The sequence below is a fragment of the Rutilus rutilus genome (genome assembly GCF_951802725.1).
Source record: "Rutilus rutilus genome assembly, chromosome: 2".
In the NCBI taxonomy this organism is placed as follows: domain Eukaryota; kingdom Metazoa; phylum Chordata; class Actinopteri; order Cypriniformes; family Leuciscidae; genus Rutilus; species Rutilus rutilus.
In genome coordinates, this window is record NC_140210.1 from 20,327,032 (window position 1) to 20,353,466 (window position 26,435).

Below are 26,435 nucleotides of genomic sequence, written 5' to 3' on the forward strand. Positions count from 1 at the left end.
TTGTTCATTTAATTACTTTCTCATACTGTTAAATACACCTATAGCTGAAAAAAGAAAGCAGTTTATTTCATTTGTATATTAAGTTGTGTATGTGTAATATGTATCTCTGTTCTTAATTTTTAATAACAAAGAAAATAATGACAAAGATTTTTATCTTCGCCACTTTGGCCTAAATGTCTGCCATTCTTTTTTATTTTATATTTTGTTACCTAAGGCTTTGTTTTTAAAATAGGGAAATTAGTTTGGCTGTAATGCTCAGTCACTTGCAAAATAGTAAAACCAACATGAAAAAAGAATCGTGATAAAATCGCGATTTTCCTGAAAAAAAAAAAAATCGTGATATGATATTATTGCCATATCGCCCACCCCAGGTGTAAAAAAGTGCCTAGATGTGCTTAGATGCTAAAAATGTGTTATTATTGATAATTATATCACACTACAATTAAACATAATGAAACATTCATTTGAATTGAAATTGTTTTATTAGCTTAGCTAATATAATTTATTAGCTTTTTCTAGAGATTGCAGTCATACATGACATGGTGAAAAATGACTTGAAATAATACTGAAAATAGGTTAAGATGAATGTTAAAGGTGTTCCCCCTAAAAGCACAAGTGGCCCCTGCCTGGCCCCCCCCAGTTACTGTGGTCTAGAACCGCCACTGGTCTTTTCGCGTGATTGAAACGCCTTGCATAAACACACGACTTTATTCCTAATGATAATGAATATAATTAATTTGGATGATAAAATGTCCTCAGAACTGTCACTGTTTGTTTATTGGCAGGTTATGGAGTCAGTCGCTCGCAGTATCTTTCGGCTATGAGTGAAATGCAGGAAAGCAGTATGAAGTTAGAAGTTCACCCGCAGAGCGCGAGTCCGTCTCCGGCACGAGAACCAGCGCTGATCCGGTGGATATTGGATAACAGACTGGTTGATTACACTTGAATTAGGCTACCTGAATGTTTAAATGTTTCATTTTTACTTCTAAAATGTTTGTTAAATGAGTTTAAATGTAGGCAATATTGTTAAAAACAGTGTAAAATGTGCTGTATTGCTGTAAGTTACTCATAGACAATAAAGGCCAATGTCCCTAACGTATACTGGTTGTTGTATGGAATAGGCTAAGTTACTATTTTACAAAGGTTTAGAGGAAATAAAAAAAGTTAATATTGCTCATAAATAAAAACAGTTAATATTACTCATAAATATTGTTTTTTAAATGTTTAAATGTTAAATTAATTATACTAAATTTTATTTGTTAATGTACCAGATGCAGTTACTCAGATTTACTTAATTTTTTTACTTGCATTTACTCAATTCATACAGTATATTTCATTGATTTCACATCTTTAAAATTTACTCAATTTTTTTGAGTGTAAAAATGTTTCACCAAAAACAAATTGAGTAAATAGGCTAATAGTTAAACTTTTTACAGTGTACTAAGGAATAGACATGTCACAAATTACGAAACTGATAAAAGTCAAAAGAAAATCCAGCCTCAATTTGCTGTTTAAAGATTAAGTTCAACATTTCTGTCATTTGGAATACTCACATATTGTGCATAGCATCCTTTCGGCCTGACCCCAGAACACATTGCATAGGCCTCATTGTAATAGTTGAAAACTCTGAATGTTACATATCCAGGGTCAAACTCCCCTGTAAGAAAATCACTGGATCATTCTGGAGTCTAAAACACACAACTCACATTTTCAATTCAAGCTGTCATTTTTTATTGTCTATTTCTACTTCATTCTAATGAAATTTGATTAAAGAGGTTAGAAACATATAGCCTACTTTATGCAAATGTGAATGCAGATGCGAGTGCTTGCCTTAGTTCAACAATCTAATGAGAAAACGTAACTGTTTTACGCGATTTTGTGTAAATATGTATGATGTGATTTACAATTTTTAGATAAAAAGCTCTAAAATTGTTGCTCCCTGAAAGAGAAAACTGACTGAATTTACAATACTTCTCAATATAGCATGATCTTGCGGTAACACTGATGAGTGATACGGTTGCGCTCACATTTCAAAGCAGTATATGAAAAGACATAGAGGTTAAGAAGTGAAAAGGAGTCACCAACAACACCAGAATCTGAATCCGTCAAATAGAAATATTTGTGTCAAATGCCAGCAACAGGCTGAAAAAAAAATACAAAATAAACAAGGAAACTGAATTTTTGTGACCCCACATTGTGACCAGATCATGAGTATCCTGGAAGCTCGTGGTGAGATCAAATTGTTGACAGGGTAAATAACACAATTAGTTACTTTTGTTTAGGGAGTAATGCTATATTGTAATGCATTACTTTTAAAAGTAACTTTCCCCAACACATGAATTTGTGAATTGCTTGTATTATTGTTGCATTCATGTTGATAAGGAGACTAAAGACTTAAAAAAAAAAAAAAAAAAAACTTTCAAATTTAAATCTGTTCTGGTTGCACTGGCCATTAACAATTCTATATTATATTTTTACCAAAGGTATTATGAATGAAAAAATTGAGAACCACTAATCTCAAGCTTTCTGTTCTGAAAGTCTCATCTGCAAGATAATTATCAATATTTGTAAACATGTGCAATATTTGTACTGCATGCGCCATATTTTAAAGGGTGTTTCTAGGGAAAAAAAGACAATTTACTGCAAATATTTTTTGACAAATGTGACCCTGGATCACAAAACCAGTCACAAGTCGCATGGGTGTATTTGTGGCATTAGCCAACAATACATTGTATGGGTCATAATTATCGATTTTTCTTTTATGCCAAAAATCATTAGGATATTAAGTAAAGATCATGACCCATGAAGATATTTTGTAAATTTCCAGCCGTAAATATATAAAAAAAAGAATTTTTGTGAGTGAATGCAGCGCAATCACGAACATAAATGGACAACTTTAAAGGCGATTTTCTCAATGTTTTGATTTTTTTGCACCCTCAGATTCCAGATTTTCAAATAGTTGTCTCTCGGCCAAATATTGGCCTATCCTAACAAACCACACATCATAATATTGGTTTTGTGGTCCAGGGTCACAAATATGAGGAATGTAAGTTCTAATTTAGCTTTTAATTACACTTAGACTGCCATTATTTTTTCAAATCTCAGAAATACTGAGCTAGATCTCTTATTGCCAGAAGATGAAAAGTAAATTTGAACAAGTACCTTAAAGTAGTTATAAAGATTCCCTCCAAACAGTGTCAGAAATTGGCTCGTAGTGTGGTAGCGTAAAACGGAAGCAACTCTCCAGAACTCCAGCTCATGATCATTGGTAACATGCCACACGGCAATATCTTTTGCAATGATGTCAAAATAGCCAGGATTCTGTAATAACAACAAGCAATGAGTGTATGTAATGCTGATTTGTTGTTACATAAATGCAAAATATATTTCCTGCAATTTTATTTAGACTAGCTGTACCTTGTAGTCGTCATTGGTTGCAGCTTCTGGAGTCCCAAATATGACTTTATTAGCCCATGTCTCATCTCCCAGAGGATAATTTGCAGTATTGCCTTGTTGGCCTGTCCAACGATCACCTACAGTGCATTGCCCGTGTATGTTGTTCTCATGCACACTGGCCACCAGTGTCCAGCCTCCCCCATTGGTGGTCATGTCACAGTACGTTTGGTAAATCTCATTGTTTTTAGAGAGCAAGTGGTACAAACCATCTGGAGAACATAGTCAGAGTATTATAATATTGTGCTGAAATGAGTGTGTTGTGCTGAAAGCGATCATACGTACCCTTTTTCTTCCCATGTTTCTTCAGAAGTTCTCTGCAACTTTTTGCAGTGACTTTTGGCACCTCCGGGGTATCAGGTGTAGGGGTATTACCTGTAGGAAACAACATTCTGGAATTTACAGATGAATGAAACATTTTCAATTAGTTAATAATGTTTAAATGTTGTTAATTATCCAATTTAACAGTCAAGTACAGTCTCATATTTAGATAAGTTCATTTACCCTCAGTTCCTTCTTTACCAAGTCACCATAAAAAATAAAGAATAAGAAATATTGTTTCTTTTTCAACTCTTTTGCTTTGAGAGATGAATGTTTCAATATGCTACATATGCTGAATTTTTGGCTCACTATACTTACTCGATTCATAGAGTAGAATGCTGAGTGAAAAGCACAACAGGAGGAATCCAGCTGACTGCATGTTGTAATGGTGAATAAATCCCTGCACAATGAAAAATTAAGGTAACACAAATAAAACACCAAGCTAAAATTCCAAGCTCCCAGCCCACTTCATTATCAGTCTCTGAAAATGTTGAGGTAAAATGAACCTGTTAAACAACATGCTTTATAAACAACAGCACAAGTTAAATCATTAAAACCTCTTTAATAGTTATAATAATAATAGTTTAAATAGTAAAAACTAATTTTAGAGAGCCCAATATGATGGATTTCTTACCTAGGTGGAGATTAGACAGAATGTCAGATGAGGTTTAAGTTTATTACATTAGAGCAAATCCTTATATGTGGAAAGCTGATTCATCTTCACCATTTGTGGTAGATTGCACAAAACTGATAAGATGAAAGATTCATAAACCCACACATAAAGTTCGCAGAACTTAACTACCTGACATATGATGACCAGCATTTTCACTGTGGCCTTCCTTCCTCATAAGACTTTGAGATAGCCAAACTGCAAAGGTTCCAAATGAGTAACAAAATAAACAAATTTGTTCTTAATAAAATAACTTTTTCCAAATTCCAACATGCACAGTCAAACTCATAAATGCATTAAAATATACAATACCGTTCAAAGGTTTGGATTCGGTAAGATTTTCTTGTTTTTTTTTAATAAGACTCTTATGCACACCCCATTTATTTTGTTAAATTTACAGCAAACCATTAATATTGTGAAATATTATCACAATATAAAATAACTGAATTATGTTTTATTATATAATCAAATGTAATTTATTCCTGTGATGGCAGAGCTGAATTTTCAGCAGCCTTTACTCCAGTCTCCAGTGTCACATTATAATATGCTGATGTAATAATTTAAGACTTTACTGTCATGCATTCTTGCTGAATAAAAGTATTCTTTGCATTTCTTTTTTTCTAAATGACTGTCAAAGACAAAAACTTAGTCTAATTTTAAAGGTGATCCAATTTTATTTAGTAAGAAACTTAATAAAAAGGTTTATGGATATTGTTTCTTTGACACAGATGTGTTTTTAAGAAAAATATTAGTTGAGAGGTTTTTACCATTCATACCACACATACCACAATCATATAAGGCCTGTTCAAGGCGTGTGTTATAAGGCGTTTTTAGTGATTTTCATTAGAGCAGTCCCGCCCACCAAGGAGGAGTCTCTGTCCTAGAATTCTCACAAAAGTAATTGAAGTTAAAAAAGGGGGGCAGGGCTGTAACAGTGTGAATGAGGATCATTTTGATCTGTATGCGGAAAACTCAAAGAAGAAAACATCTCAGTTTTAAGCATTGTAATGTAAACGTACCCTTATAGTGTTGTAAAAATGAAAGTGTTTTGTCTCGTTGTGTTTTGGTTTGTGTGCCTGTGTTTCCTTTCCGTTTAGTTCCTGTCTCCTTAGTTACTGATTCCTCCCTGTTAGTTGTCTTGCTTACTGATTAGTCCCACCTGTGTCTAGTTTACTTACCATGTTGTTCAGTTCTCTGTCGGTTATTGTATTAGTTAATATTTAGATTGTGTTGTGTGTTTCTCCTGAGTATTCCCTTGGTTCATCAAAGACTTCTAGTATTTATTATCTGTGTCAAGCATTTTGCATTGCTGTCCCATTTTAGTGCCCATAAAGTTTATACAGTGATATTGTGTTATTGAGGACACTGGGAAGACAATTGAAACAATATTCCCAATATGTTTTGATTAGAGAGGGAAAAAGTTATTAAACATTTCTTATCAAATTACTAGGTTTTCAATCCACTGCCATGTTCACTTACTTAATTGGGATATTGTTATAATGAAAAGGTAACTAATGATCTTCATCTTTAAAAATTGTGTTTAGTATTTTATCTAGCATATTTAGAGAAATATACTGCGTAACAGGAATGACCAATTAATGATTCATGCTGAATATTACTTTTAAAAAAGGTAAAATAGCTCAACAAGACGGCATTTCACAACATGTAGTTGGACAGCTGGGTATACTGATAAAATATTGGCCCATTTCCTGATGTGGTAACCGTCATGGTTAGCCGCCCAATTCATTGGACATAGTTATGACATACCTTATGTGTCTGCTCTTGACTTGTATTTAGTCCTTGCACACACACACACACACAAAAAAAACTCTAGAAAATAATTTGGCCTACAATGGTCAGCAAAATCTGTCAACACAGTGGGCAACTAGGCATTGATTTTCATGTAAACTGACAAAGGAGTATAGGTCAATAAATAATGATTAAAAAATATATTTAACATGACATCTTTTTGTGAAATATAATTATTTTGTTTATTGAGGTCAATTGACAATTGAAAAAAATATCTCTACAGATAACTACAGTTGACAGCAGATATAGTAATTGATGCATGATTATGTGCACCAAAATCAATAAAAAAAGAAAGAAAAAAAAAGTCTTTATGTTTACAGGGTGACAAGCATTTGTCTTGTAAAATGCGCTAGATTTAATATATGAGTCCAGCACTTGAAAAAGTGGCTGCACATCATGAGCCCACGATGGGCCCCAATGCGAATCCAAATTAAGCATGCAGAAATGTACATGAGCAAGCAGTAAATAAGTGCACTCATTTGAAGCCAGGAAAGACATACCAAGTATATGTATTCATTTGACTTTGGGAAACTTGAATGATTGGTCTGATATTCATTCGGGCATTATTAGGTATGTTTCCAGATTACTTTAGACTATTCACAGAGCAAACAAAATGTTAACATGCTGGACTAGAGAAATGATTGGACATCCCTGATGTTCTAAAGCTACTGGCAATAAAGGAGACCCTGAAAAATGGCAGAGAAATACAAAGATTTAGAAAGTAAGTGAGCTGTTTCCATAACTAGAGCAGCATTTCTATATTCCACTGGGACAGAGGAATCCGTGAAAACATCATCCTCCCTAAGCAGCTCCGTTCTTCAAAGAACTCTGGCTCATTGAAAATGCCTTCAGGGGCGAGTTCCTCGATTTTAATTCAGGCGAGTTCCACAAAATTTTAGATATTCTATTACATCAGCCAGTACTCTGGTACAACTTTAGTAAAGACCACGGGATTTCAATATTGTGTCCTGGGGGGTGCTAATGGTTCTGTGGAAAATTTGAAAATAAAGACTCTACAAAATGTATATTAACAGTAATAAAATAATAACCAAATCATAGTTTTAAGAGAAAAACAGAGAACTTTGCTTTTACAGTGCAAAATACAAGACGCAATGCCAAAGGATACAATGTGAAACAATGTAGTGCCCAGACGTAACAACTAGGCCTAGTTGTCTTGCATAAGATAACTAATCATAAACTTAGATGAAAATGTTTTTTTTTTTGGTTGCCCACATTAAATAGTATTGTTGTGCTTCACAGCCGTAACATGCAGTTTCAAATCAAACAGCTTTCTGTTGGTCAGCAAATGCATGTGACCAAACTGAACCTGTGAAATCTGTGTTGGGAAATTATGCAAAATTTCCTAATGCCTGGATTCCTATTGAGATAGATTTTGCAGTGAAAATTCGCAAAATCAGATAGAATACAGTGCTGCAGGGAATGGCGCATTTTTGTAGGCCAAAACCCGGAAATTAGAAGCACTTCCAGTTCCATCCTCCTCAATGGATTTTTAAAATGGGTTTTTGGTTAAATGCCTGAGGTCTGTGAATAATGCACGTTCAATATATTGACATAAAATACATCAGTAATACTCCTTTTTGTGAGCTTTTACCTGAAAAAGGCGATTGCTTAAACGTGGCTATGGGGTTGTCAGGGTTATTAAATGTTATCAGAAGAGCAGGTAAACTCATCTACACACAAGTTCACTTTCATAGTCTCGTTGTGTTTATAATCACACGCGTGCATCCTATTCTAATTCAAACTTTCAGGGAAAATGTTTTTTAAAATAAAGACTGAAGGAGTTGTGGAAAGCTTAATGGCCATGTATCCTGTTTATTGCATACTGTTTAGCTTTTTCTGGCGATTGTAGGCTCCAAAATGTATAAAACATATGTTCACTTGTCAAGATTATCATGATGAATCAAACGTTTGTTGTTCACTCAAGCCAATGGAAAAAATCCTAATGGGTCGAGGGAAACATGGTGATGCTAACTTCCGGTGCTGATGCTACAAATACATCATCATCAGAATTAATTCATTAAAATTAGACAACGTTTTCTACAACTCCACCGATTGATCGTAACAATGAGTTTACCTGTCAAGAACAAGAAAAAGCAAGCTCAGCAACCATCAATCGCGATTCTCAGCTCCCTCCAGTGGTGAGAAGCCAATATGTTCACTCTTATCTTGCTTCTTTTTCTGGTCATTTATTTTTCTCTATCTTATTTTTTTAGGACATTTGGCTTTGTAGGCCGTTGTTGGCAGATGAGAAATCATAAACTTTTCTCAGAACCCTTTTTATTTTGCTAATTGGTGCTGTTACTTGCAACACATTTAACCATGGGTTTACAAAAAAAATGAATACCCAGGATAATTTACTGGTGATATGTAAAACCAAGCTGTGGAAATGTAAAAAGAGAGATCAAAAGATGCGTGAGAGGACACTGCGTATATGACTGAAGTGTATAAGGAATGTAATTGTATCTTTTACCAGCAGGGTGCAGGATTGCAAAAGAAACATTATCACTGTGTTCAGTATCAATATATGTGCAAAAAATATATCAAACAGCAAGTTCAAGAGTGAAAAAGGAAGCATAACACAGTTTAAAGGTGTTTTAATGTCAAAATCAAACTTTTACATGTCACATACCAAACTTTCATTCCAACATTCCAACCCCATTTGATTTGTTATTTGTAATAACAAACGCAATGAACGCATTAATTCCAGGAAAGAGAGGGAGAGCTTCAAAAACTCCTCTTTCACATAGCATAAAAACAGAGAAACAATATTAAAAAAAATTCCTCACAGGTGCAGGATTAAAGACCGTCAACATGCCTTTCAGGTTAAAGTTCAGTGGTCATTTCTCTAGAGGGTAACAGTAAAATGGCGGATGTTCTGCAAGTACATGAGTTCAGTGTTTATCTCATAAAAAAGTTCAAGTGAATGTTACGCTTTAGACACAATGTTATTTTGCCCTTCCCATCCCTCCCCGTTTTGCAGTAAGTGAGCTGAACTGTTAGGTAAACGTGCAGTAAAAAAAGAAGAAAAGACATGGTTTCATATACATAGTCCGTTATGCACCCCATACTGTACACTACTTACAGACTGCTGTATAACAGCATATTTAGCCTATAAACCTGGCAAAGGAAACATGCCATCTTTAGAGACAGATTTCCTCTTCTCAAGTCCTCCGGTTTCACAAACCCTGTGTAGGCCAGTTCAACACTTTCCTCTCATCCAGGCACTGAACCACAGGTTCTGGGCTAGTCTTTTTTTTTCAGGTAAGTTTGTGCACCAGTGCTTCCAGTAAAACCAGAAAAACTGGACAGATTTTGGCATAGATGGACTGGAGTCCACCAGTCCCGCTCCAGACCCAAGGCTGTTCCGTGAAGTGAAAGGGATGAGTCTGCGATTCTCGCCGTGGGAAGCCAGGAAACACACACACACACACACACACACTTCGGGAACCGTCGCCAGGTGCGTTGTGTCTGAAAAAGGGAAAGGGCGAGAAAACAGGCTCCCCAAATGTATGGCCTTGTGAGGACAAATCGGAGCGCAGACTAAAGCCGAGGACACACACTGAATCTCAAGTTTCCTGAGAGTTGGTGAAATACATGTCAATTTGTTCTTATCAATCAGATTGTACTTACAACGCATAACAAGAGCTAAAAATGTCATTCCTAAACTCAATTTTGAAAATTCCAGAGGCTTGATGAGATGCCAATTGTGGCGAAGACCTGGACGAGGCTGATTAACAAAGACTCATTTGATTCGTTTGAACTGTAATACAGGTATTTGAACAACTACATTGTGTGTGTCATTTCAGGCTAAATTCAAGATCTAGCTCTCCTCTGCGACTTTAGCGCACCGACCTCGCTTTGCATTCACACACACTCAAACACGCTCCTCCTAACGAGGTCATGTCCTCAGAAAAACAACAAAATCTGATTCTTTCTTATTTAACAAAATAAGCATTAGCTTATCGTCATGCAGTGTTGCCTTTAAAGAAATTTGGTTTACATATGAGCTCTACTTAAAAGGGATGAGATACAGTGTATATTTGCTGTTTATAGTATAGTATAGATGTATCTAAACATTGTTTAATGCCCCTGTGTATGCACTTTACACAAATGATTAAGTTATTCAAATACACTTCAGTGTCTTATATACTAGTTGAAGATCAAGCAGGCAAAAATGCTACATCTACTTTCAAAAAACCGTTTCTTAAAAAAGCCTCAGGTATGCCAAACATGTCTGTTTATACAGTACATACACACTTGTACACACATCTGCACTAAATGGATATAGACATGTATCTCCGTGTGTGCATGTTTTTGTGCTGTGCACGTGTCGCATGATTTAATTGGCTGATTTAAACTCTGAGGTCTGATGGGATGGTAATGTAACAGTCATTGTGAAAATATCCGCAAATTCTGAAGCACTAATGAGAGCTGTAGTATATTCCCATATCTGTTAAAAAAAAAAAAAATCAGGAAAACAAGTAGCTTTACAAATTATAAAAATGGATGACCAGATTTTTTTTTGTTCTTATTTTTCTCTAAAAGTCTGAGATGAAAGCATTTACATGACTAGTCTGACTGTAATTAAATAACTGTACCGGCTCAGCAACAGGAAACTACTTAGATTAAAATATGATTGGTTAGGATTTCCTTTTTCCTGATGCTACATGGTTTTATTTCCATAATGTGCCACAATCGCATCCATTTCTGTGGTCTGTAACCGGATTTTGTCCATCAATCCCCACATCGCCCCCTGTCTACGGGAGCCCTAACATGCAAGTGTTTGCCATTGACAAAGTCCGCCCAAGTTTATGAAAGAATAAACGACGATTCACTTTTTTTTCTCCTCAACTTTGATATTTTGCATCTAGAGATATGAATTAATGATGATTTTTTTGGCAAGGAGAAGATGCCTGTTTTGAACAGGTATGCACTAGTCTCTTAATGATCCTCCTGCTCCGATGTAGTGAAGTTGCCCAGGCCGGTCCCGTGGCGTGAGGGGTTGGCTGGAGCTCACAGGTACACTTCCCTGCGAGACAGAGTGAGGCACGAGCTGGTCTTATAGTCGCCCCCCGTCCTCGTAAGGGGTATGACCTCTGGGGTGTGTGAGTCTTCTTCTTCTAGACGACGGCCGAAGCCGGCGCTGCTGAACGTGTCATAGGACGCCGAGGTCATTTTGCGATTCAGGAGATTACGGTTGTGGTCGCCCATGTTCCTGTTCCGGTCCCGGCGGCTGAGAGTTCCGAGTGGATCTCCGTTTGCAAGCGAATCCCGGACCTCCTCGCTTCCTCCGCTGCTTTTATCCGTACCCCCGTCTCCGTCTTCCTCTCGGTCGCTGTCGTCCTCCGTGTTGTTGTTGTTATCGCCGGGCGAGGCGAAGGTGGAGAGTTGGGGTGTTTCCACGCGTCTTCGTGGTGACGGTTGCACGGGCATCCAGCAGGTGTCAGAGTGACCAAACTCATCACACTCTCGCGTGCACTTTCCTGTCAGAGCCACGTCAGGGAGCTGCCTGGGGTCTGAGGAACAGAGACAGAGGCTGTTTTAGGATATCCTGTCAGGGAACTGTCTCAACTGAAATATGCGCAGGTCATAGTTCAACATTTTTTGCTCAGACTGTCAAGTTTTAGACACTCGTGATGTCCCTGGAGAATGAATGAATGTCTATCTACAGCGGCGTCCTAAGGTCTGGGACCGTGTTCATGTCAGGTTGAGTACTGCAGTAATTTACTGCTTTAAAAAAAGGAGGACAAACCAAAATGAGAACAAACCAAATACTAAGAAAATGTTAAAAATGTTAATCCTTCAATTGCTAAGAACATAATTTGTAATGGTAACAATATGGTATAGAATTAGAAGAAAAAACTGTATTTTGAACCTCAATCTACACTAGGGTTGGACTCGAATATTCGAATATTCGTTCGTTGGGCTGGTATTCGATTTGAAAATCTGACATTCGAATATTCCTTTATTAAAAAAAATTTTGCACACCCCGCGAAACGGTTCTCATTCGCGCTTGAATAAGGCCGGCGACACACTGGCTGCGTGGCGTGGCGGTTTTTATTGCGGCTCCCATGTTAACAGGTTGGAGTTTGCACACTGCCTGCGTGAGACACGCGTCTCAGGCGCAGCTCAAGCCACGTGGAAAACGCGTGCATGCTAGAAATAGAACCGAGGCCTAAAAGTGTTCCAGCAACGGTAGTGTTCTCGCGCAGAACAGTGGAGTTTGTATGGACCGAAGTGCAGGCCTGAGCTTGTGTTTTGGGTTAAGCTGCGTTGCTTTGAAATTGTGGAAAATAGAATATGTAATAGCCTTTTTACCCGTTATTATCGATCTAAATTAATCTCGGTTTTAATTTAACTTAATTTTGTTTTTCTTTATTTAAATTGCGTTTTTTCTTTATTTAAATTTCGTTTTTCTTTATTTAAATCTACCCTTTACTGTGTCAGTAATTTGTTAGTCAGAAAAATATTAGACTACCTTAAAAGTATTGCTTAATTTAACAGACCTGTGTGTGTGCGTTTTATATCACTAGTGCAGTGTCCGTTCTCGGAGCATATAAGCCCTGCCCGCGTGAGGTGCGCCGCTTCCCGCTCGCGCTGTTCTGTAGTTTACAAAAAGTTTTTTAATTCTGAATGTGTCGCATCTCGCCTGTCCATCTATATTGCACCAAATGCGACACTGCACTCCCTTGTGAAGTCGATTGGATGAACAGTTCTCGAAATAATCAAAATGCAAACGGACATACAGACACATAGAGATGCCTGCCTTTATTAGAGAAGAATATGTTCAGCACCCTCTCTCCGAAGCTTCGAATATTCGATGTGCATTACTAGCGAAGCTTCGAAGCTCAAAAAATGGTATTCGGACCAGCCCTAATCTACACTGTAAAAAATGTAATTTCAATGGTAAAATACTGTCAAAATTGCATGTTAAAACCTGTTAATTGGTTAATGGCAAGTTCCCTTTTACTGTATATGGTGGAAATAGATCTATAGGACATTTGAAGTAATTTTACAGTAAAATACTGTTAAACTTTGGAAGTAAGAATGATCTTACAATTTACAGGGAAAATGATATTCCCACAATTCCCTGCTTTGAGACTTTACATTTGATGGCATTTTATTTAAATAGTAATGTTTCTTGTTAGTTTTTGTTACCAGATAAGTACAAGTACACGTTTTACATTCTAGGTTATTTCATATTTATCAAAAAATATGATAGATTATCATATTATAGTTATCATGATAGATTTTTTTATATGTATGTGCAACGAAACAGTGAAAAAAACATAATACTTCTTTTTCATAAATATTAATAATATAATATAATATAATATAATATAATATAATATAATATAATATAATATAATATAATATAATATAATATAATATAATATATGCATGTGCTACTGTAATTAAAGTGAAAGTTCACCCAAAAATGGAATTTCTTTCATTATTAACAGCTTCATGTCATTCCAAACCTGCATGTACGACTTAGATTCTTCTGTAAAGCATAAAAGAGGATATTTTGAGAAATGTCTCAGTGTGTTTTGTCCATGCAATTAAAGGTCAATGGTAACTGTTTGGTTACCAACATTCTTCAAAATATCTTCTTTTGAATTTTCATTTTTGGGCTAACAGTCCCTTTAAAGTGAAAGACATAAACGAAAAAAAAAAAAAAAAACGAAAAAAAAAACACATAGCCTACTTTGAAATTCTGAAAAGCATGTCATTTTTCACTTTGTGGTCTCAGACCTTTCCCACAGATGACTTTTTACCATTTTCCACATGCTCCTCCTCGCCTACGCTTCCTTCTGGTGTCGTCCTTTCATATCCGTCCTCAGGCAGTGGTAAAGATCCCAGTCTGGGTCCAGAGGAGCTCTTGCTGCTCGGGGTCTCAGAGTCCTCCACCCCACTATCATAGCAGCCTTGATCCGGAGCTTGACTCACCACAGAAAATGTCACTCTTCTGAGAGGCTGCGGAGAGACATGGGATTAAAACATGATAGGTGACGGTAGGTATTACGTCAATAAGGATTATCTGTATAAGACATTTGATTGATCTGATTTCACACTGAGACTCTGTGGATAAATAAATAAACATGTATACAGTATCATTATACTAAGCAATGGCACCTGATTATCACAAAGACTGGAGGGCTCTTTTGTATTATTTATTTACTATTATAGTTGTTATTAATATTTTTTTATTTGCTTTCATTTATTTTTATTTTCAGTTTTCTATTTTGGTTTCATTTATTTCAGTTTTAGTTTTTATTTATTTCAGTTTTAGTTTTTATTTATTTCCAGTTAGTAATTGTAGTGCTTCAACTTCAGTTATTTCAGTTAAGGCCCTGATACACTTCAAGTGAAACTGAAGGATAAACTGGTGTGACGTCATTCAGAACAAAATCAGGCCAAAGTGTAATTCCTTTGGAGTTCGCTTCGGGAGTTCGCTCAGGCTGGATAACACCTTCGAACTATCATTGGTCCATAGTGAATACATAATAGGTAGGTTTGTTCTGATGATCCATCTTTTTTTGACATGGAAATCTTTGGTTCATTTCTTCCATTCAGTCTATTGAGGTCAGAACATACCGGAGAGCTACTTTATGATAGAAATTGAAGTTGTAATTCTAATCGAAAGCAACACTGACACTGTTTTGTTAATATTGTAAAGCTGCTTGCAATCTATTGTATTAAGTGCTATAAAAATAAACATGACATGACATGACTTCATTTTAGTTCAGCTTAATTGCAGTTAACAAACTGTTTGTAACAGTTTTAGTTTTAGCTTTAGATAATGATAATAACCCCGCAACAATCCTAGCATAATGGCGGCAAGTTTGACATGAGCAAGCACCACTCACATTTTCTTCAGAAAATGTAAAACTTTAGTTGCACATATAATAAGAAAAAACACATTTTATTACACCCTGTGGAAAACTTTATAGCATGTGTTTTATGGCCTCATCTATATGGGTATGACTCCATCTCCCCAACCTAATCTCACACCAGCAAAATCAGCACATTCAAAGTCTCCAACAAAATCATAAAGTCCAGTTCAGGCTGTTTGAAACCGAAGGAAGGAAGTCTAGCCAAGCAAACGAGTCCCACATTGTCCCTTCAGTGTCTGCTGGAGCGATGACTGACAGCTATTAGGAGAACTGCCTTATAAGAAGCATATTTATATGATCCGGTGTCTGCCTTAATCAAGACTATATGAAAAGAGAGAGAGAGAGAGAACGGGAGCGAGAGAGTGCGCTAAATGAACACCGTAATTAACTGATGGTTTCATTTTTCACTGGGGGGGAAGTGGAATCGTAACGGAGAAGGGAGAGGGCGATGAATCAGTCTTTATGGGTGTCAGGTGTCAAATGTAGCAAGCGACAAATGAACATTAATAGAACGAATCATCTGTTTTGTCTGCGAGCTGATGTCTGACATGGTCCTGACACTTGAGAGGTTTTGAGGGACATCAAGCCAAAACAAAAAACAAAAAAAAAACACACATACTGTCTGCTTTTTATTATGTACAGTATTCTGCATGTTGTCTCATTATTAAATGATTCTGTGTTGTATCGGGAGCATAATGCGTAATAATTTGCTGGTTATGCATACAGTCATTCCTAGAAGATCCTTGAATCTTTAATATTGTCTTTGTACTTTTCTCCGTTGTACTCTTTTCTCTGTGTGCATCTCTGGAGGCGCATAAAGAGAGTGTGCGCACACACTTTACTCAGCTTTATGTTGAGCCAATCAATGCAGTGCCCTTGACCCTTGCTGGAAGTCTCAGTGGAACGCTGTTTTATTGACCCATAATCTCCACCCTCGTTTACTAACTCCACTCCTCACTTTTCTCGGAATGTCTGCCTTTCAATTAAGAAAGGGATCTCCTAGGGTCTAACTCAGACATTGAGCACAGCTCTCCTGTACGCTAGAGAGAGAAACATTGTGCAGTTACAGATGCATTATATAAGTGGTTTCTCAATTGGTGCATAGCGACCCAGAAATGGGTTGTAGATCTTTTCTGATAATAAACAGCAGGGGAAAACAATGCTGCATGGAAATCATAAAATGTAACTGACCACTGAATCATATACAGTCATATACAGCATAATAAACAGCATTCTGAACTTTCACTGATGACGTCAACATTTTCTATGCATATGGCAGACGCTTTTATCCAATGTGACTTTCATTGCATTCAAGTTACATTTATTCAGCTAATATTTTTTTATTATTTTTTTTACAATAATAGTGCTTTATTAAATTCCTTTCATATACTGGCAAAAAAAAAAAAAAAAAAAAATTACGACATGGAGAAAAAAAGAAAAAAAAGAGTGATGTGTGATATTCAATAAAAAAAACTGTTTTAATAAAGTGCTTTATTTTATTGTTATTATTCTTTTGAAAAGTACATTGCACTAGACAATGTAATTTCACAAATAAATGTCGCAATTTTAGCCATCCTCATCCGGGGAAACAGTTCAAAATTAAGGGAATAATTTCGTGTAACACCAAAAACGTAATGTATATGATCAAATGCCCATGTGGTTTAGCATACATAGGTAAAACGCAGTGCTGTTTGAAAACGCGCATTGCAGAACATAGAAGTAATATACAGTACGTTTGAATGACCAAAAGAACCCCATTGCTGTTCACTCTTCGCTACTTCAGTATAGAACTAGTAAGAGAAGGGGTGGTGACATTAATAAGATCTTACTACAGAGGGAAGCCTTTTATATACATAAACTTAATACTCTTTCTCAAAAGGTTTGAATATGGAGTTTGATTTGAAACTTTTCTTGTGAACATTCTTTGTGTATAACTTTTTTTTTATTATTATTATTTTTTTTTATATCATGTTGGTTATTTTTCTGTATTTTTCTGTGGTTTGTTTTTCAGTTTTTTTTTATGCTTTAGTGGTTACATTTGTGTTTGATTAGGTCATTATTGCAGTGTACATTTACATTTAGTCATTCAGCAGACGCTTTTGTCCAAAGCGACTTACAAATTAGGACTAAATTAAGCGAGTCATCGTGAAGAGGCAAAAAACAACACAAGAAGTGCTCAAAATACGAAGTTCAGGCATTGTTCAGAGTAGCATAAGCCCGATAAGCGAGGATTTAAAGGAAAAGGAATGATTATTATTTTATTTTTTTTATGAGGTTAAGTGCTCACGGAAGAGATGAGTTTTCAGCTGTCTTTTGAATGTTGCCAGGGATTCTGCATTCCGGATGAGGGTGGGGAGAGCATTCCACCAGCATGGAACTGTGAATGAGAATGTTCTGGAAAGTGATTTTGTGGCTTTCTGTGATGGAACCACGAGACGTCGCTCGTTGACCGATCGTAGGCTTCTGGTAGGGATGTAGACTCGTAGGAGTGAGTGAAAGTAGGAGGGAGCTGAGCCTGTGATAGATCTGTAAGCAAGCGTCCCATACACAAAAGAAATATATTTGAAATATATTTTCAGTATATATTTTGGAATATATGCAAATATTTGAAATTGGCCCAATAAATATATTTCACACTTAACATCATATATTTTTGTTATATTTCAGAATATATTTCAATGTATTTTTTTCTGTATGGGTCCCCAAAAGTGTCAAAATATATGTGGCATATATTCCAAATACATTTAAATATATTCTGAAATATAACAAAAATATATGATGTTAAGTGTGAAATATATTTATTAGGCCAATTTCAAATATTTGCATATATTCCAAAATATATACTGAAAATATATTTCAAATATATTTCTTTTGTGTATGGGGTCAATGCCTTTAACTTGATGCGTTGTATGATTGGGTAATTAGTTCACTAATGAGGTCAGGTGTGATGGTTCACACTGATATAAATTGTACCTTTCTACGATGGTTGTTCGCCTGACGAAGAACCTTTGGGTCGAAACGCTGTTAATTTGAACAAATCCTTGGGAGCAGAAGTGGCAGTGTGCCGATTCTTGTTTATTTTTGAACTAGACAATATAATAACATGTATAATGGTAATATATTTCTATCATCTTTTTTTTTTTAAGTTTAACCAAACTTTTATTTTGGAGGGTTGTAGCAAATATATTTGAGTTTCTGAGATGATATCTCCACAATGTCCATGTCCTGCATGCTTCAGTATGTGTTGTAGATGAAACGCCATTCATTCACACATGAAGAAAATGCAGACTTCATATTTTTTGTGGTTTCATATTCAGGCACACTAGTCCATTCGATCTTTCCATCTTTCTGACTGTATTCAATGACACTGTCTGTGTTTTCGACATCACAGAAATCTTAGCAACCTACCGTAGCATTGCTTGCACTGTGCTAGCCTGGGAAAACCCAGACATACTTCCGGCAAATTTAGATTTGCTCTGCAAGTAGTCTGGCAAAGAGCCCATTCAAGCCTATTTCTAATCCGTCCAAATCGAGGCACCAGTCAGAAACGTTGAGGCGGGCTTTACACGATGACGATCGTTCTGATTGGTTTTAGATCTATCCAATTGCGCCCAGAGGCATTTGAGCGACGTTGGTGAAGCGCACCAACTTTTAAATGCATTATTATATTTAAATTGCAAACACATGAGGACAGTCTCCATGAAAGACCCACTGGCAAATGAACGTGCTACTACATTTCTCTCTGAAACGGTAGGACATTAAATTAGATGTAATAGAGGATTTTAACTGTGACAAGATGATTGACAGAGCAGTTTAAGTGACAGGATGCACGCGACAGATCCGTCCGATAAAGATGACAAAGTAGTATGTCCCAAAGCTTGCCTACTTTTTTGCTACACATTCAAAAGTTAAATACCTTTTCTTCACAAAAAGAGTACATACTTTTATGGCGTAGTGTAACTTAGGCGAATTGGGACGCAGCATATGGCTTTACACGATGACGATCGCTCTGATTGGTTTTAGGTCTGTCCAATTGCGCCCAGACGCCCCTTTGGAAATGAGTTATTAATGAAGCTTTGCCAGAACATAACTCAGTTACTACTGAGAATGGTCTGGTTTTAACCAGGCTAATGCTGCGCTGTTTGAGACCAGGAATGCATGTCAAGGCCACACTTCCAATCAAACTCTACTAGTATTTTGTTGGCCCACATCCATGTTAATTCAGTGAAACCAGTTGCTTTCTATGAAAACTGTACACGGTTGACTCATTTAACTGTATGAGGGTGGGTCTAGAGGCTCAATAACATGGGTGGGAATATAAGCCTGTTTGCTGCATTGTCTTATCGACACAGTGGAACCAATCAGATTACGACGGATTTTATGTTGAATTGCCAAGCACTGCTGGCTTATGTGCCACTGTATACTGATTACCCAAGCCCACATTTACACTAATGGCTGCATTTGATTTGTTTGATGAAGATTAAATAAGTTCATATTTAAGAACGATATCTGCACTTAAACCAGTAGCTAAGGAACATAGCTCATAAAGAACATTTCAGAACATTGTAGAGCATCATTTTATCCACACAATTGCCTGAAGGGTTGCTACAAATTACCCACTGAATTGAGAATAACCTTCTCATTTTTGAAGTTTCACGAGTAATGCAATAGGTTGTTCTAAAAGCTCCACAGATTCAACTTTAGTTGCCTATTTGGCTGAGAAACAGCGTAATCAGCCCTATTATGAGTGTGAGAAAGTGATTAAACATTTGTTTTGAGGTTTGACGCAGTTTCCTTGACAAATAACGAGCCATTGTTCTAAACTGTCATCATTACGCTTATAGTTTTAGAGTGATTCTCACTGTCGCTATGTATTATCTATTTAGAAACGCTTTCAATTAAAACCTTGCTAACCTGTGGGTGAAGGTCTCTTATAGGAAGGATAAAACAAAGAATTAGATCTTTTTAACATTGTTGTTTCTCTTAAGTGAGTTTAAATGGTGAATAAATGGAGCCGTTACTTAAGTCTCCTGCTTCTCTGATTTTTCTTCTGAGAAAAAGACTAATCTCAAGTGTCAGAAAAGGGCATTCAATATATTTCATCATTTATTATTAAATTCTTCAAAGACCAAATAATCTGAGCGGTGCTATTTAATATTATGCAATATTAATTTTACATTACTGTGTCAACAATTTTCTCAATTAGGCCTATGTCTAATGGTATGTCTCTTTATGATGAAAAAACTACTGTTCAAAAGTTTGAGGTGAGTGAGTAAAAAGAAATTAATACTTTTATATTTTTATATGTAGCAAGGATGCATTAAATTGTCAAAAGTGACACTAAAGACATTTATAAGGTTAGAGATCTATTTCACATCAATTCTGATCCATCTGTTCAATGAATAATCCTGAAAAACAAAAAAACAATACTATATACAATAATTAGAAATGTTTCTTTAGCACCAAATCAGCATATTCTGAGGGACATTGAAAATTCAGCTTTGCCATTACATTACATTTTAAAATAAATTGTAATAATATTTATTACTGTTTTTATATTTCTGTATTTTTTATCAAATAAATGCAGCCTCGGTGAGCGTATAATAAACCTCTTTCAAAAGCATTAAAAAATCGTACTGACCCCAAACTTTTAAATGGTAGTGTACATCTGAAACAAACTTCTTCATACACGAATGAAGAATAACGTGGAAATCCACTTTCTTCTGAGCCACAAATGAGAAGCATTCAAGTGATAAAATGTTCCTCTGGGCTCTTTAATATGCATATGTAATGCATATTGAGAAGCTGCACCTGTATATCATGTCAAACTGCTATCCATGAAAAATAGGAGGTTTTACAGAACAATAATATGAGTTTCTACATTTGTATCACACATGCTATGCCATATTGTCGCAATATGATGGCATAACATTTGCGTGGGAGACAGAAACTGAGAGCGTGTCAGTCACAGAGGTTGAGCTTTTGGCTTTGTGGTTGTTTGTGTTTGTGAGAGAAGAGTTTGGCTAAAGACACAGAGGTTTGGCTGTGTGGATGTGTGTGAAAAGCAGAGTCTGGCTAAAGTCACAAAGGTTGGGCTTTTGGATGTTTGTGTGTGTGTGTGTTTGGGTCTTGGCTGGGGTCCAGTCAGTGCACCAGCAGCAGAAACAGAGCTGATAGAATATTAATGGACTTTGACGGCAAACATTAAAAACCAACCCTTTAATCTGACACAGGCCATTTCCTTTCCCTTTCCAGCATGACATCCAACTGAGTCTGTGTATGTTTAATGATGTGACTGTCTGTTAAACCAGGTGTGCATCACCGCCTGCCTGCCTGCCTGCCTTTGTGTGCATGTGTGTGTGTGTGTGTCCACATCTACACCGGTGTGCATGTACATCTAACAATCTTGTTTGTGAGATATCAGACCCGAGTGTGTGTGTATGTGTGTCTGCTTTCCGCAGTCATCAACATAATTAGAGAGAAACACTCTTACCTGACGGCTCAAAGGAAATTAATGAGGCCTGATTAATTAGTGCTTAGCCTCTCCTCTGCGTTCCATGACTCTGCATATTGAAAGGGCATGCCGCATACAATGAATAATTCAGGCGAGTTGATTTGGATATGGATCTATAGTGTGTTCCAGCTATAAGTACATTCAATTAGTTACATCACTCAAACAGCACAGAAGAGGCCCTCAATCCTCCGCCATTAACCGTGGAATCAGTTTTATTCACGATTAGTGTGTACAAACTGTCCTGTTAACGATTCCGCTTATTCCGTAAATGATTAATTAGCATTTTGGTCAGAATTATAATTTTTCTCTATTATTAATATTCTGCTCAAGTCTATTCTGTTCCCAATTTGTAGAAAAGTCACAAATGTATTCTCTCTACAATCTCTAGTTCTCAACAATATCTCAGAATGTGCTCAGATTTGCCCAGTTCAAAGTCTCTAATCAAAAACCAAGGATTTCAATGCGAACTCAAACATTTCTAATCAAACTCTTAAAAGATTGAGACCTCCAAGGGATAGTTCAACCAAAAAATATTTCTCTGTAATATTCAAAGAGAACCAATGATATGATGCATGTTTACTCTTTGTGTTTTGTTCAGTGGTGTTTTTGAAAGAATTTTATTTAGTGAATGAATCATTCTCGTTCACTTACATGTACTGACTCACTTTATTCAAAGAAGACTCTCCTTTGTGAATCACATGGCCGCTTCACCTCCCCTCAAAGACTGACTACTGAATGAGCCAATGGCATTCAAGTGTGGGTTAGGAGCATATTATTGGAAATATGTCCAGCGATTGTCCCTAAAATGTTAATTGTGTTTGAAGATAGCATACCATCTACACTAAACCCTTCCCTGAACTTATCTGAACAGCAACCATGCCATTTTTGCCTCTACAAGTCATTGGGCTCTTTTTTTGTGACTCTTGTTTCAAGAACTCGGACCTGAGTGTCTGCTTTGCACTGTATCAGGTGAGCTATCAAGCAAGTTTACCACATCGGAAAAGCCATATGGAGATGATTATGTGAGGCAATGTGGAAATATATTAGTTTACAAAACCTTGAACCATGATAAATGTGTTTGGAGGTCATAACACAGTATTGTGCAAGGAACAAAAACATTCCTAATTTTATGAAGAAAGTCATATGGCTTTAGAACGACAAGATATTGAGAAATTGTTTTTGTTTTTTACAGAATTTTCTTTTGTCCTGATCTATGAAAGAGCAACCTCTGAGCATTAAAGTTTTATGAAATAGCAGTGTCTGCCCAAAAGCCAGCAATACACCAAGCATTTACAAATGTGGGACTTAAAGGCGTTAAAGGAGGATGTAAAATTGCACACACACAGAGAGACACTTTGTCGTTGTGTGTTTGCTTTAGTTTAGGATTCACTCATATGCTTGTCCTGTGGAAAACAATTTTACCCGCGTGTGTGTAACAGCAGCAAACACTGACAGTTATTAATACAAGCAGGTGGCAAACTGACAAGCGTAAGTTTGTGTAGGACGGAGATAGACGGACAGACACACACATCATTTACAATTTCCTGTACGTCTCCTGCTCAATGACATGAGAAGGATAAGCGAGTGTGTGCGCAGGACTCCCGTTTCTGCGGCGGAATAAAGGTCACAGAGATGCGTATGTGTTCTGCAATAGCGTGACAGATACTCCCGATGATCATCCTGCACCACGGCTCGCTCTAACTGCAGCATTTTACACTCACGCTTCCCCTCTCACTCACTCATTCTTTCTGCTCTCTTCCTTTTCCCTTGTTTCTCCTCTTTATCCATAACTCTCATCCCTTTTTCTTTCCCGCAATTCCCTTGCTGTTTGAACCTCTTTGGTTCATTCAGCCCACCTTGAATTCTCTCATCTCTCTCTGTATATCTCTCATCCTCTCTCTCTTTCTCTTTCTTCCTCTCTTTCGGCTCCAGGTGATTTACAGGGCTGCTCAGCAGTATCTGAGTATCAGCAGTGTGAGTCTGTGTGAGGAATAATAATCACCATGCAGTGAAAGAGGCACTGCAGAGAGAGAGAGAGAGAGAGACAAGGAGGGAGAGAGAGAGAGAGAAAGAGAGAGGTGGAGAGTGTCGTGAGAAGAGCAGAGAGCAAACAGAGGTAAGAAGTGGTTGCGCTAGTATACACGCACACAAACACACAGAGATATACAAGCGTGGATTAGCGCACATTAACTGTTGCAGAGGGGTCATCGACTGACTGCAACACAAAGTCAAAGAGGAAGACGGGCACTAGTGCCGCTTAGTGGCTGAAATTAATCACTGTCAATTTCTCAAGCATGCTGTGAATGGAATGACATCAGTTTTTTCCTACATGTTCTTTAATTGTGGGTAATTATAGCTCATATACATATACATATACATATACATATACATAGGTCTGCTATATATTTTGATGCGTATAAGTTTTATACCTTTTAAAATCTAATTTTTGACATTTTTATTGACAGAGTGGACAATAAATGATGAGGAGCAGAATAGAGGATAGGGACTGAGAAATTACATGAGCACAATTCAAAAGCTTGGAACCTTTTAGCTGACTATTAATTAAAGAGTTTCAAAATTCAAAATCTGCCATGATGTCAGAATAATATTGGCATACTCACTTAGTCTTTCATAAGGGGCATTCACACTCTCAGCGATTTAAAATCTATCATTTAAAAGTTGTTGTTGTTTATTTGAAAATTGAATTATTATTATAAAGGATAAAACAGCCCTAGTGAAAAATAAATATACTAAAACTTAAATATTTTAATGCTAAATATACATTTACATATGTATGTACTTAATATAAATAATTAATATACCCTGCAAATGTACTTTTGATATACTAAATTGGTATACTTCAAGTCTGCTAAATTGGAACAACTTTTGTTCTTAATGCACTTTAGTTATCCATAAGCTGAGGTCCAAATATATATATATATATATAGGCTATATTTATTAATATATATTTCATATATATATATTTATATATTTGATTGTGCTAAAATGGAACTATTGCAAGTATACTTTAGGTGCACTTTAAATATCTTGCATTTAAAGACTGATTTTATACAGAGATCATACTTTTACTTAAAGGAGAACTCCGGTCAATTTTAACATTGAGCTAATTTTTTTGTACATTTGGAGTGCTGTCAGTACAGAGGACAACGACAAAAATCGGTGTTTCCTACACCGTGTTATCCTCTTTTTAAAATTTGCACCCTGTTGACTTCAATGGGGCAAGTTTTAAACCTGCTTTTAGCCTCTTAACATCCTTGATGTGTCATTACAAGTGCACAGGTCATGTGAGTGATTCCTTCGGGGTGAACGCGGGTTAATCTGACTGCAGTAGATGTGAAAGATATGAATAAAAATTATGTTTATTCAGCCAACGCACATACCTGTATTTACATCCTGTTTTCGGTCGAAGTCCAAAGTAGTCGATTGTCGAGTTCACGCGCATAGGTTTAGTACCTATGATTACGCGCGTGAACTCGACAATCGACTACTTTGGACTTCGACCGAAAACAGGATGTAAACACAGGTATGAGCGCTGGCTGAATAAACATAATTTTTTATATATTTCTTTCACATGCAGTCAGATTAACCTGCGTTCACCCCGAAGGAATCACTCACATGACCTGTGCACTTGTAATGACACATCAAGGATGTTAAGAGGCTAAAAGCAGGTTTAAAACTTGCCCCATTGAAGTCAACAGGGTGCAAATTTTAAAAAGAGGATAACACGGTGTAGGAAACACCGATTTTTGTCGTTGTTCTCTGTACTGACAGCACTCCAAATGTACAAAAAAAATGAGCTCAATGTTAAAACTGACCGGAGTTCTCCTTTAAACACATTTTCGGGTTAATATTATATGCATTGTGCAATAAAGAAGTCATCCACATAAAGTTTATACTATATTATAATATTTCTATCAGTAAGTATCAAGTGATATGTCAGTAAATATGTTAATGCTTTGTAGTATACTTAATAAAATAAATGTATTTAAAATTTTGGTAAAGGTTTTTTTTTTTTTCACTAGTACAAACGTTTGGGTCAGTAAGATTTCTTTTTAAAGAAAGTAATACTTTTATTCAGCAAGAAACCATTAAATTGATCAAAGGTGAAAAAAAAAAAAACATTTGTAGAAGATTTAAATTTCTTTTGAACTTTCTATTCAATAAAGAATACTGAAAACAAATCATGGTTTCTACAAAATATTAAACATATTGAGGACCAAATCAGCATACAAACACTGAAGACTGGAGTAATAATGCTTAAAATTCAGCTTTGACATCACATGAATAAATTACATTTTAAATATGAAATGCATACTATACTATTACTTTTACTATATTTAATCAAATAAATGCAGACTTCTTTCAAGTGCTTTAATTAGTGATAAATAATAATAATCATATTCCTTGACCTTGCAGTGAGTTTTCATTATTATAATTAGTTTAATGAAGTCGGACACCTGACTTCAGTCGAAGTGCCACAGCTGAGTCAAAGTCAAACAAGTGTAAGCACATAATTCCTAGAGGAACCAAAGAGCATCGTCTGAAGCAAAGCTGTTTAACCAACCACACAGCGTTTGGGACGGATTAAGCTCCTGAGGGGAGGGCAAACTAATCCATACGTGATTGAGCTTTGACTGAATAAAATATAATGATTAGGTGCATGTCTGACAGACGTCTCTGTGTCTCCCTGGTTTGTTTCTCTGAAAACAAGGCTTACTTAATGAGGGTG

The 26,435-nt window shown here is 36.3% G+C and overlaps 2 protein-coding genes across 2 annotated transcripts in view; both read right to left on the reverse strand.

Annotated features, from left to right (window-relative positions):
• hgsnat (heparan-alpha-glucosaminide N-acetyltransferase) overlaps nt 1–3,302 on the reverse strand; it is a 28,673-nt gene extending 25,371 nt beyond the window's left edge. Inside the window, exons 1-2 of the mRNA XM_084395155.1 lie at nt 3,163–3,302; nt 1,554–1,657 (exon numbers count right to left, since the gene is read on the reverse strand). Coding sequence (XP_084251281.1) covers nt 1,554–1,569 — 16 coding nt within the window. The 5' untranslated portion in view covers nt 1,570–1,657; nt 3,163–3,302. The remainder of the gene's footprint in view (nt 1–1,553; nt 1,658–3,162) is intronic.
• Nucleotides 3,303–8,857: 5,555 nt separating this feature from the next.
• The window catches only part of pcdh7a (protocadherin 7a), a 39,469-nt gene continuing 21,891 nt past the window's right edge, over nt 8,858–26,435 (reverse strand). Inside the window, exons 3-4 of the mRNA XM_084402155.1 lie at nt 14,053–14,251; nt 8,858–11,790 (exon numbers count right to left, since the gene is read on the reverse strand). Of these exons, the coding sequence (XP_084258281.1) occupies nt 11,288–11,790; nt 14,053–14,251 (702 nt within the window). The 3' untranslated portion in view covers nt 8,858–11,287. The remainder of the gene's footprint in view (nt 11,791–14,052; nt 14,252–26,435) is intronic.